The sequence below is a fragment of the Limulus polyphemus genome, unplaced genomic scaffold, assembly GCF_000517525.1.
Source record: "Limulus polyphemus unplaced genomic scaffold, Limulus_polyphemus-2.1.2 Scaffold2772, whole genome shotgun sequence".
Lineage (NCBI taxonomy): Eukaryota > Metazoa > Arthropoda > Merostomata > Xiphosura > Limulidae > Limulus > Limulus polyphemus.
The window spans coordinates 6,716-20,856 of record NW_013668382.1 but is presented as its reverse complement, the minus strand read 5'-3'; the positions used below and the strand labels follow the sequence as shown (position 1 = coordinate 20,856).

General features: G+C 33.2%; 1 protein-coding gene across 1 annotated transcript in view; it reads left to right on the top strand.

Annotated features, from left to right (window-relative positions):
* The window catches only part of LOC106467866 (twitchin-like), a gene marked incomplete at both ends in the record, with an annotated part of 159,370 nt that overhangs the window by 139,053 nt on the left and 6,176 nt on the right, over window positions 1-14,141 (top strand). The window contains 10 exon segments of the mRNA XM_013928247.2: window positions 1,303-1,455; window positions 2,308-2,353; window positions 2,677-2,757; window positions 3,946-4,051; window positions 5,344-5,461; window positions 5,980-6,152; window positions 10,722-10,767; window positions 11,156-11,303; window positions 12,405-12,582; window positions 12,925-13,374. Coding sequence (XP_013783701.2) covers window positions 1,303-1,455; window positions 2,308-2,353; window positions 2,677-2,757; window positions 3,946-4,051; window positions 5,344-5,461; window positions 5,980-6,152; window positions 10,722-10,767; window positions 11,156-11,303; window positions 12,405-12,582; window positions 12,925-13,374 — 1,499 coding nt within the window.

Sequence of the window (14,141 nt, the reverse complement as noted above, 5' to 3'; positions counted from 1 at the left end):
TACAAAAGGATTGAGTGAGTTGGGGAAATAAATGGCAGATGAGTTTTAATTATAATAAATGCAAGATAATATATGTGGGTTATCATAATTTGAATTCGAGGTATTATTTTGGATGGGATTAACCTTAATAGTGTTATGAAGGAAAGGGATCTTGGTGTAATGGTCGATCAGTCTCTAAAGCCATCCAAGCAGCGTGCTGTTGCTAGTGGTAGGGCAAGTAGGATTTTAGGTTATATCTATAGAAATATTGAACACAAGTCTAAAGAGATTATACTTTCATTGTACGTGTCACTGGTTAGGCCACATTTGGATTATTGTGTTCTGTCTTGGGGTCCTTACCTTATGAAGGACATTGAATTGTTGGAAATGGTTCAGAGAAGGGTTACTAGAATTGTGCCTGGGACGGAGGGGTTGTCATATGACGAGAGGCTGAAATCCCTCAAATTGTTTTCTCTTGAAAAAAAAAAAAAGAGTGAGGGGGGAGATCTGGTTGAGATGTTTAAGATTGTAAATGGAATTGATAGTGTTGACGTATCATCCTGTTTTATATTTAACAATGAGAATAGTAGGACTGTGGGACACAAATATAAATTTTGGCAAGGTAGGAGTCATCTTCAGCTAAGACAGCTTTATTTTTCTAACAGAGTGGTTGGCCTTTGGAATGGGTTACCTTCAGATGTTGTAGAGGCAGTAAATTTAAGTAAGTTTAAGGAAAAGCTTGATAAGTATATGAATGAAAAGGGCTGAGTTTAAATTGTTTTTATTTTATATATTTTTTAATCATTTTAATTTAGTTTAGAGGATGGAACAGCTTGATAAGTATATGAATGAAAAGGGCTGAGTTTAAATTGTTTTTATTTTATATACTTTTTAATCATTTTAATTTAGTTTAGAGGATGGAACAGCTTGATAAGTATATGAATGAAAAGGGCTGAGTTTAAATTGTTTTTATTTTATATATTTTTTAATTATTTTAATTTAGTTTACAGGATGGAACAGCCGAGATGGACCAATAGGTGCCATGTTGTCCCAAAATATTATGTTAAATATGAGTACTTATTTTAAGACTTCAAATGTTGTAGAGTAAAAAAATCTTTTTTGGTGTAATGAAAATAATTTAATTTTACAACGTTTGACTGATTAGAAGCATCTGAAAATAAAGTTATATTAGAAGTCATTAACCAGTACTTGTATATTTCATTACACACATAAAATTTCAGCTACTTCAATATCTAAAAATATAAGGCTTTGTCTTCAGTTCATTATTATCAGAAATACTAACTCATTGTTGTTTACTTGCAGGTTGAGTGGCTTGTCCCCCTTTGCTGGGGACACAGATATTGATACATTGAAAAATGTAAGAGCATGTGATTGGGATTTTGACGATGAGGCTTTTGAGAATGTCTCAGTAGAAGCAAAGGATTTTATTCGAAGGCTGTTGAATAGAAAAAAAGAGTAAGAAATAATAGTTATACACAAATATTTACAAGAATATGGATGTGACAGTGACATAAAAAGACTGTTTTTAGCAATAATGCCTCCCTCCAAGTGTTGCGTTATTGTGTGTAACAAATATATATACTTCTAACACTTCAGTTATGTTTTGTACAGCCAGTTGTTTAAGTTATACATAAATACCTGTGCTAAGTCATATAAATCTTTCTTCTAAACTTATTTTGTATTATCTTGAGAAGGTTTCAATGTTTTTCAGCATAAACTCTGCAACTAATGTAGGACTAACTTCACATATAATGTTTGAACAGAGAGATTTGTATATTTCTTCACACAGCTAATCCACTGAGTAACTTTAAAGCAGAATAGATATTATAACACTAAATAACTTTCTAATACTGAACTGAACTCTTGCTGAATACTCATTAACTGCCCATTACTTCTCTTATTTGATTCTCACATTTATACTGTTTTCACTTTTTACTTACTACACAAATTTTCTAGATCATAACATCATGTGTCCTCTAGAAAACATCTAAATTAAAACATTGAAAATAAAGCTTCCAACAATCTTATTTTTGTTACTTATAACATTTTAAATAAAAAGCAAGAACTAAAATATTTTTTTTTGATATTATACGTAAATGTAAACTTATTTTGTATTTTAATTTTAAAGTATATACCTTTATAGACTTTAGATGTCACAGTTCTTTTAATATTTTCATAATAATTAAATTTTTTGAGCAAATATAAGTGTCTATTAAAATTACTACTTTCAAAATCACTGTCTAGTTGATAAAGGCTTTGTGTTTCCCTATGCTTTAGTTAATGTTCTGATGCAAATTCTATCTACAGGAAACGAATGACGAGCCATGACTGTCTAGATCATCCTTGGTTAAAGGTGAGAAACTTTCTGGGAATACTTTATACTGGAAATGAATATATTTGTTCATTACATTTGGAGCACTTTTGCTGTTTCCTTGTAGATTTTAGGAGGATTCTTTTTATGTGAAATAATCACATATTTTTGTGGAGTAGATGTTTTTCATCTTAAAGGTTTTATCAGTAGCTAAATATATTCTAAAACTAAAGTATTGTATTTTCCATATTTGTGAACACATTTTAGATTATCTAAGATATGGCACATATGACAAGAAAGATTGTGTTTTTATGAATGTTTTATTAATAAAGTCTGGTAACAGTAAACCTTTGTTTCGTTTTCAGGGTGATATCACAGAAGCTCCAACAATAACAATTCCTTCCATGAGATACATGGCTCTCAGAGATCAAATCCGAGAGAAATATGTAAGTACTTATCAGTGATTAGTGGTTTGATGGAAGATTGAGGTCTTATCAGTGGTTTAGTTGAAATGTGAACCCTTTATCAGTGGTTTGGTTGAAATGTGAACCCTTTATCAGTGGTTTGAGTGAAGTGTGAACTCTTATCAGTGGTTTGGTTGAAGTGTGAACTCTTATCAGAGGTTTGGTTGAAGTGTGAACTCTTATCAGGGGTTTGGTTGAAGTGTGAACTCTTATCAGGGGTTTGGTTGAAGTGTGAACTCTTTATCAGTGGTTCATTTGAAGTGTCAAATTTTATCAGTGGTTTGGTTGAAGTGTGAACTCTTTATCAGTGGTTTGTTTGAAAGTGTCAAATCTATCAGGGGTTTGTTTGAAGTGTCAAATTTTATCAATGGTTTGGTTGAAGTGTGAACTCTTTATCAGTGGTTTGTTTGAAGTGTCAAATTTTATCAGTGATTTGGTTGAAGTGTGAACTCTTATCAATGGTTTGGTTGAAATGTAAGTTATTATGAGTGCATTGGTTGAGATATGAGTACTCCTCAGCAGGTTAATTGGGACATTAGTGCTTATCTGCAGGTTGGTAGGGATGTGAGTGCTAATCAGCAGGTTGATTGGGACACAAATGCTTATCAATGGGTCAGATGAGAGTGTTTATCTGCTGGTTAGTTTTGACATGAAAGCTTACCAGTGAGTTAGTTGAGATGTCAGTATTTATCAGAAGGTTGGTTTGGACACGGCTGCTTATCAGTGGGTCATCTGAGGATTGGGATTGAGTGTCTATCAGCAAGTTAGTTGAGACATGAGGGCTTATGAGAAGGTTGATTGGAATGTGAGTGCTTATCACCAGGTTGATAGGGATGGGATGTAAGTACTTATCATCAGGTTGGTTAAGTTGTAAGTGGTTGTCAGTGTTTGATGGGAGTGTATATAAATTGAAATCCAAAATAAGTATGAATTGAGCCAGAGAGGAATCTAAGTATTGGTTTAACAAAAGTTTGGATTTGAATCCTTTTCTGGCTAAGTTAATATTCAGTTTACATAGGTTGGCATTTGAAATCATCTGATTATTGTAAGAAATATAGGTCTTTGTAAAGTGATATGCAAATAATATATCAGTTATTGTACTAAATACTTATATATATATATATGCTATACATGTCTCTAAGTTTTATTAAGCTGTATTTGTTCCTTCAGGGTGATTTCTGGGACTCGTGTCTACTGCCTTTTGGTCGTATTGCTAATTACAGCTCACTTAGAAAACTCCAGAAAGAGAAGTACAGAGTCGAGGACTTTTTCTTTGGTATGCCTTTTCTTCAAATATAATGTATATATATCAATTGCTTTGCAAATAAACATTACTTTATATCACTGTCAATATTTAACATTAATTTTCTCTTTAATTGAACATCCTCTTCAATGTTAAGTCCTACCCTAAAGTACACAGTTGATACATTGATAAGTTCTATCCTTAAGTACACAATGCTACACTGGTAAGTTCTACCCTTCACTACACAGTGCTACATAGGTAAATTCTACCATTAAGTACTCAGTGCTACTTGATAAGTTCTATCTCTCAATACACAGTGCTACATAGGTAAGTTCTAATCTTAGGTACAAAGTCATTACATTGGTAAGATGTAACCTTAGGTACATAGTTGATACACTGGTAAGATCTAACGTTAGGTACACAGTTGATACATTGGTAAGATCTAACGTTAGGTACACAGTTGATACATTGGTAAGATCTAACATTAGGTACACATTGCCACATTGGTAAGTTCTACCCTTAGGTACAAAGACACTTCATTGGTAAGTTATAATCTTAGGTACACACTCACTTCATTGGTAAGATGTAACCTTAGGTACATAGTTGATACATTGGTAAGATCTAACGTTAGGTACACAGTTAATACATTGGTAAGATCTAACATTAGGTACACATTGCCTTATTGGTAAGTTCTACCCTTAGGTACAAAGTAGCTGCATTGGTAAGTTCTACCCTTAGGTACAAAGACACTACATTGGTAAGTTCTAATCTTAGGTACACACACACTTCATTGGTACATCCTACCATTAGGTACACATTTGCTACAATGCTCCGTTGTTTATGTACATTACATGTATATTTGAAATAATAGTAAGTATAAACCCAATTTTAAGCTATGTCTATTGTTATCCATTAAGAAGTGCAGTTACCCATCATTAATTGTGAAAACTTGCTGCATGAGATTTCTACGAAACTTTAAAATTAATTTTTCATAAGATTCAGATCCGTGGTTTATTAATGTATCTACATTGAAGGTGAGCCTTCTGTGAGGATAACACTTGATTTGAAACACATTGGTCCTTTGTCTGTATTTCATACTTATGTTCATTATTTCATACATTAGTTAGGAATAAAAAGGAATGAGCATATTGCTCTGTGGCAGCTAACCCTGTTTGATAATGTGATGATTTATGTGCTTATGTTTCATGTGGTAAAGTAAACTTGAAACTCTCTGGTTGTTTTTAATATTACTGAACACATTATAATGTGTACAACATTTCTCTTGATAAAAGCTGTGTAAATCACTGTTTGGTAACACGTTTCAGATTGGCGACAAGCGGCTCCTAGATTTGTGATTAAACCTCAGAGCACTTTTGCTTTTGAGGGTCAGTCTGCCAAGTTCTACTGCCGGGTAATTGCTGCAGCACCAGCAACTGTCACATGGTAAGTAATCATTCTGAATAGTAAAACTAACACTGGAATTTGGAATTAAAAAAAGAGTAAATCTTATCACAATATACCTGTAAGATGTGATAGTAGTATAGTTTTAGGAAAGAAAGTGCTTGGACTATAGGATCTTCAAAAATGGATCTGGATTATATCTAAATTATAACAGTTTTTAAGTAAAATATATGGAAAGATTATTGTTTCGTTCATTGGTCTCTCTATATTTACTTTGTTTACTTAAAGTTAAATAGTCAATTATTCCTTACCTAACCAATAATTCATAACTAGAATCACAGAACAGTTCCAGGGCAGGTCAAGATTCTTAAAGAAACATGTTTCTGGTACCCAATCTGTACTACACATGTAGAAGTAAAGTACATATGAGAAACAATACGTGTTACTACAGGTTGTGATATAGTCCTAGATAAGAAGTGCCTTGGTGGCAGCTGGTCTGGACTACAACAGTATAAGTAAATATGAGAAACAGTATGTTGTTATTAGAGTATATCTTACAGGTACCGTGATAGTGGTGAACTGAAGCAGAGTGTAAAATTCATGAAGAGATATGAAGAAAATGACTATTACTTCATCATCAATAGATGTAAGGTGGATGATAAAGGAGAATACATTATTAGAGCTGAGAATCACTATGGTTTTAGAGAGGAACCTGTATTTCTCAATGTACAGGGTAAGTACTATAGTTATATTGATCTGTTTTTGACTGATTATTTGTAGTCTTATGCTCACATGACATCTTCTGTAATAATCACAACAAGACTTCACATGAAATGCTTCAAAGGTCATCAGTCACATGGTTTTAAACATAAGAGTAAAGTTGATGTAAATCTGTAGAAGCAGAATGAACTTTGTTCTTAATCAAGTTAAGTATAGGCCATTGAAACCTGTCAAATAAGGGATTGTTTTTAAAGATAACTTGGAGGAATTTTGTCGTAACCAGGATAATAACTTGCTTTCATGTTATATCTACCAGTAATATGTAACTTATGTAATACTATTAACTTTCATCGTGTAACACTTAGATAGGCTTTTACTGAATCATTTCATAAATATAACTGCATTACTGGAAATAATTATGGAAATGGTGAAGGTAAAGGGTATAAAAAGCCTGAAGAATATGTATGCCACCTTTATCATGTGAAAATCAACTGCATTAGGGTACAGTTGCATGTTGATATTTTAAACTATGATTTGTTGTCATCCAACCAATCAGAAAGTGTCACACCAGTATAAAGACAATAAAAGTACATAAAATAATACTTCAGTAGTAGTAATATCAGTGTGAATCTAGTCATTGCTTCAAGGACTGAAATCTTAGATTTGGCTGTTTGAGGACACTGTGCAAAACACTTTGGCAAGACTTCTGTAGGTGCTGTAATACAAGTGGGTTGGAATGGATGGCTAGAAGGAGTGTTGAGGAGGCCGTTTAAATAAGAAACAAACTTATAATTATTTTAAAGCATATAAAGCATTATATTGTAATAAATGTATAAAATATACAGTATTCTTACACTGAGTTAATTCTAAAAGTAATTATGTGCCATAAGGTTTTCTGTTTGTTCATGGAAAACTCAGGAAAATTATCCGATACATGTTATGGGAACCTTGTGTATGTACTTATGAAGAGGATATGTGGATCTGGCACTATGAGCAGTAGAAGTAATCAAGATTGAAAATGGAAACTCTTCCAAGTGATACTAAGTGTTTGAGGGTATATTCTTTACGAAGTAGACAATAGTCAAGTACAGGTCTTGCTAATGGTTTTGCTGCAAGTGCAGATTTTAATGCTATCTCAAGAATGTAAAGATACATATTAACTGCATATAAACAGTTGCTGAGATTAAGTAACTGAACCACAGATCATAAACAGTGGAATGAGTAGAGCTGGAGATATGTGCTCTTTTTTAGATGAAACCAAGTTTGAATTGTTTGGCAACAGTCAACAGTTTCTTCAACACCAGAAAGGGGAATGGTTTCATAGTCAGTGTACGACATCTACAGGTGCAATACAACAGGGAATCAAAATAAGTTTAGGGCTTAGTTTCAGTCAACAATGTCTGTGATCTACACCAAATGGAAGACACCCTGGCTGCTGACAAGTCCAGGCAGATTGTAATACTTTAAGCAACTCCCTCAGGAACGTGACCTATCATGCAGGGATTCAACTTCCATCAAGACAGTAATCCAAACATACAACAGATGAAATAACATCTGAATTCTAAGAGGCTGAAGAAACATTCACACCCATAACATGGCCTGCACAAAGTCCCCATATGAAACTTTTTGAGGCTGTATGGGCATATGTAAAAACCATCAAGGTCTAAAGGTAACCAAACAATTTAACTGAATTGTGGAGAGTATCATAGGACATTTAGAACAGTATCAACAATCATACATTGATTAACAGTATGGCAGCGTGAAACAAGATGTAATGCTTTGTGTAAATCAAAGGGCACATGTACAAACTAATAGTAATTTTTATAATTTATTCATTTTCTGTGATATTGTTTTGTACCATTAAAAAAGTCACATCTGGTTGCTGTTACTCATTGTTTGTGACTTCTGTATGTGAATCACATGTGTGTTTCCATGTTCTTATTATCACCAAGAACATGTTAATGTTGAAACTTGAACAAGTAGACTCACTCTGAAGAAATATGTTTTTTAAACATAGCTTTAAGAGAATATTTTTTTTACTATTTTGTTACAGTTTTTTATCAGGTATTTTTTAACTATGCTGTAATTACATGTTGGTCAAAATTTCTTCTTTCACTGTAAGTTAGTGTTATCTTACCAATGTACATACATAAGACATCATAAAAAGTGCATTCCACTGGTTTTTGGTAATGGTATTAACTAGTACCACATATGGTTGTACATGCAAATAAGCTGGTATATAAGCACATGATGTAACAGACAGTAGTTATTCTGCCCTTAGTAGTGGAAAGTATAACATTAAGTTAAGTTTAGAACAAGGATTTTTTAACTATGCTGTAATTACATGTTGGTCAAAATTTCTTCTTTCACTGTAAGTTAGTGTTATCTTACCAAGAGACATCATAAAAAGTGCATTCCACTGGTTTTTGGTAATGGTATTAACTAGTACCACATATGGTTGTACATGCAAATAAGCTGGTATATAAGCACAGGAGGTAACAGACAGTAGTTATTCTGCCCTTAGTAGTGGAAAGTATAACATTAAGTTATAAGTTAACATTATAATAACATTAAGTTATATAGATAACAGACAGTAGTTATTCTGCCCTTAGTAGTGGAAAGTATAACATTAAGTTAAGTTTAGAACAAGGATTGTGTTGGTAGAGTAGTAAAACTTCATAAACCTGTATTCTTCCATGCTATTGTTTTCGATATACAACACAAAGAAATCAGAGGCCTTTATCATATAGGTCTCCCAAATAATATTGTAAACTTCAATAACATAATCTCTTACCCTTATTTTTCAAAGAGAAAATTAAATAAGAAATCTTAACCTATTCATTTAAGATGACCCTTCCATCCCAGTGTCATTCTCCTGAATCCTTTCCAATAAGTCAGGATCCATTCTTACATTAGGAGACCAAAATTGCAAACAGTACTCTGAGGCCTAACTACTGACTTGTGTAGAGAGACAACCAGCTCTTATAACTTGTAATACACCATAAAATGCTACTAACAACACAGCACTTATATTAATTACAATGAAAGGTCATTTGCCAAATATTTGACCAACTTACAAATTGATCTAATCATTCTGCAGTATCTCAACACCCTCAATACAGCTAGAAATACTTAAAAGTTTAATTTCATCAGCAAATGTTACTCACTTACTAAATATGCCCTATCATTATCATTAATATGAATTAGAAAAAGCAAAGGCCCAAAAACTGACCCCTGAACCACTCCACTAGTAACAAGGGTCCAGCTTGAGTTGACTACTTTAATACATTCTTTTGTTGTTTTTTATCATCCAACTACCTTAAAATCCAGTTAACTAGTTTATCCCAACTCCTACCAATGTGATGTTGTTAGCTAACCTTCTTTGTTATAAATTGTCAAAAGCTATTTGCATATCTAAGTACACCAAGTTCACACCCTTTCCATCATCCAGATACCATGTAACATCCTTTATATACATTAACAGGTAACATCAAATTCACACATTTTCCATCATCCACATAACATGTAACATCCTTGATATACATTAACAGATAAGTAAGGTAAGATATCCCTTTAGTGAATGCATGTTGGCTGTCCTTTATGATATATTTTATTAGGCTTCTTTCATCAGGCTGTTCAGAATTATTCTCACTACATATGAAGGACTAAACTGGCCTATTATTTCCTCTTTTTATGGTGGGGGTAATTCTAAACCTCTGCTGGGGGACACCTTTAGTTTCTCCCCATCAATAGGGTTATTTATTTTCTGCTGGCACTCTTGGCAAAACATCAAACTTGATTAGACAATAATATTCATTCTCAACTTTTCCCCCATTTCAACTTTTGCAATCATATCCTCATTAGTGATTTGTAGTACATGTAAAATGGCACCCACCCACCCAGATTGGCTGTCTACTTGGTATAAAGAACCATTCAGAATCACTTCTATCCATCACTGTTTGACTACAACCAGTGTAATTAGTCTTCTATAGTTATTTTATCACTAATCTTTTTTGTAAGAACTATGATCTCATGATAAGATGTCTCATTAGCCTATCTTTTTTGTAAGAACCGTGATCTCATAATGTCTCATTAGCCTATCTCATGATAAAATGTCTGATTGACCTGTCTTTTCTTTAAGAACCATGATCTCATTATAATATGTCTCATTAACCCAGCATGCTCCCTTGACCCACCCCTTTTCCGACAGCTGGTTATGGGGTTTTTGAAGAGAGTCTTAACACATCCATTTTGTTTCTGACGTTACTAACATGGCCACTATGCTCCCCTGGCCCTCACCCCTTTCTGGTTATGGAGCTTTTTAAAAAAGTGAGTCTATTGCCATAATCAGACAGCTATTCCTCATATGATTGATGCCAGATAGAAAAGTGTGTGGGGGTCATGGAGGTTATGTTATCTGTCATCAAGATGGATGTAAGAAATGAAAGTACTGATGATGATGACATTGAACAATTACTATTTCCAGAAACTACTCTAATTTGTCATGTAAAATCTATTGTGAAATGTAAATTCAGTTCTAGTGCAGCTCAAGCTGTCTGATTCATTAACTTCTTTCTTATAGCAATCCCAAAAGAAATTCCAAAGGTTAAGTTTGAAGAGCCTGTTAGGTAAGTTCACCAGCATCGTAGCCGATTGATAACTGTCAGCTATACGGTGCATCATTAAATTGGTGTTCTAGAAAAATTAAAACATTTAAAAATCTGAGAGGAATTTTTGAGAAAATAAAATAAAGATTAAAAATTTATATAATTTGCAGAATTGTATCTTTTCTGACCCAGGTTTTGTTTGGTTAGGTTAAAAATACATACAAATAAGGTTGTGAAAGGTTTTTGTCTCAGTTATCAGTTGAACACAGTATTTTCTTCAGAAACTGATGTTCTTTAAATACTTTGTGTCCAGTTTTCTATCTTCTCCTGTAGTGGAAGAGAATATATTTTATGAATATTGCACACTTTATCTTAAAGAGAACTATAAAGATTGTTTGTTATGATGCAGGCGACGAAGAGTAGAACCTAAACTTAAACTGTGGGAAGAAGTTCCGGACAGTGGACCTTGCTTTACTTTCCTGTTACGTCCTCGGCTCATTCAGTCTGGAATTGGTGTCAAGCTCTTATGTTGTGTGTCAGGCCAACCCATTCCAGAGGTATTGTACATTCAGTGTTTGTATTATACAGTATATAATGGTTTAATTTTTTTCTACCATAGTTAGAATGACTTGGTGCTGTTATTTTATATTTATGCTACATATAACTTTTTTATAGTTTATGTTGTATTTAAAGTTAGAGTCAAGACTTAGCTCTGTGTTATCGTACTTGTTACTTACTGCACATTTGAAAGGTTCTATTGTCTAAGTTTTGTTTATTTAAAGTTAGAGTCAAGACTTAGCTCTGTGCTATTTTACTTGTTACTTACTGCACATTTAGAACCTTTCATTGTCTAAGTTTTGTTTATTTAAAGTTAGAGTCAAGACTTAGCTCTGTGCTATTTTACTTGTTACTTACTGCACATTTAGAACCTTTCATTGTCTAAGTTTTGTTTATTTAAAGTTAGAGTCAAGACTTAGCTCTGTGCTATTTTACTTGTTACTTACTGCACATTTAGAACCTTTCATTGTCTATATTCTGTTTATTTTAAAGTCAGAGTTAATACTTAGCTCTCTGTTTGTGTACTTGTTATTTACTGCATGTTTATAACCTTTCATTGTCTAAGTTCTGATTATTTTAAGGTTAGTCAAGACTCATCTATTATTGTACTTGTTAATTAATGGTTGTATTAAAACATTTCATTCTGCAAGTCTGTTTTCTCTTGAAGTTAGAATTGATACTTAGCTGTGTATTATTAAACTTTTTATTTACTTGTTTTAAAGCATTTCAATCTGTAAGTCCTGTTTCCTGTTGGAAATTACTGTCGAGACATACGTGTGTCTTATCGTACTTATTAGTAACTATTTTATTTAGATTTTTGTATCCCATAAGTTCTGTTGAAAGATGCATAGATTATTATAAAGCAACAGTAAAAACTGGGAACTTTTATAACATCATGCAAATGCTATCCTTTCTTATCTATGTTTACCATTAGTTATGCTATTGTACTTTATTCTTCTCTCAACATATAGTTAGAGACATGCATTTTTGTCATAATAGTGGGAAGTTTTAATAGATGCTTGAAGAAGTCTATTATTATTGGTTTAAGCCCGTATGGTAGATTAAAGTTAGTTTAAAGTCACTGTTTGGAATTTTATTAGGTGAAATGGTACAAGAACGATCAAGAACTTAACAGATATGATTATAACATGAGTTATGCCGATTCTGTTGCCATTCTGGAAATCCTTTCATGTACAGTAGACAATGCTGGCAAATATACCTGTCGTGCCGTTAACTCTCTTGGAGAGGATGAGACATCATGTTTTGTTATTGTTCAAGGTGAGAAAATTATAGTGCATAGTTTTATAGAACCAAAATATTTATCTTTAAAATCAGAATAAATATATATCTATTTATATCCTTTATCTGACAACTTAATGCTGGAACACAGTTAATAACATCAATCAGTAACAGCTTTACCTGTGTGAGAACTGATGTACTGCATATCATTTATGCCTTTAAGAACTAATGAACTCTGTATAACTTGTATGTGTATAAAAACTGGCATACTGTGTATCATTTCTGTGTGGGTAAGAACTGACACATTCTGTAACAGCTGTACTTGCATGAGAACTGATATATTTTTTATAATTTTTCTATATAATGTTACGTCTCCCACAGATCGACGAGGGCCGGCAGCAGCACATCCTACTGTGGTGGTGTCTCCTAGGGCAATGACTCCTAGATTACCTACTCCTTCCAAAACGTTCTTTTCTTCTTCTGTTAGTGACACCTATAAGCGAGACTACAAACACGATTATTCTCATGAAGCTGCTTCCTCTCATTTCACCAGTCGTTCATCAGACTATTCCCACAAGTATTCTTCATCAGTTAAGACTTCCTCTCACGAGTCACACTCCTCCAAAACCAAGTTGTCCTCCCAGTCCTACAGCTCATCAAGTTCTAGTAGTGCATCTGTCAGTAAATCAGCTCATTTGTTAACAGCAGCATCATCCAAACTGTCCACTAGCTCAGAGTCTTTACTGTCTCCAAAACATGCCATGAAGCCATATGGAAAACAAGGAAGTACTAGTCCTCAGCGTTCTCGAACAGCCACAAAGGAGTTGGAAAGTAAGTTTGTTTCTGGTTGCGTCAAAGGAGTGGAGAAAACTGTTAAAAATCACTATCTTTATTATAGCTACTAACTGTAATAAGTCTACTTCCATCTAAAGATGAAAACTACCAAGTTCTGTAATGTAATTTTAATAAGTCGTCTAATTTGTACAATTTTTCATTTACTACAAACACAATATGTAAAATAAATACAAAGTTGAATTCTTGCTCATGAGAATCCTTAAACACAAGTGTTTACAATTCCAGTGATACTTACAACAGGTATTTGATAAATTTATGTAATTGTTAATCCAGCTCTAGATGCAATACCTCAGTTAACTCCTCAACATTCTGAATTTTGTTTATTGATCCAGCTCTAGTTACCACACCCTATTACACTCTACATGATATGGTAAACTTTATTTAATTGTTGATCAAGCTCTAGTTACCACACCTTATTACACTTGACTTGATATGGTAAACTTTATTTAATTGTTGATCCAGCTCTAGTTACAACACCTTATTACACTCTACATAATATGGTAAACTTTATTTAATTGTTGATCCAGCTCTAGTTATCACACCTTATTACACTCTACATGATATGGTAAACTTTATTTAATTGTTGATCAAGCTCTAGCTACCATACCTCATTACACTCTACATGATATGGTAAACTTTATTTAATTGTTGATCTAGCTCTAGTTATCACACCTCATTACACTCTACATGATATGGTAAATGTTATTTAATGTTGATCTAGCTCTAGTTACCATACCTCATTA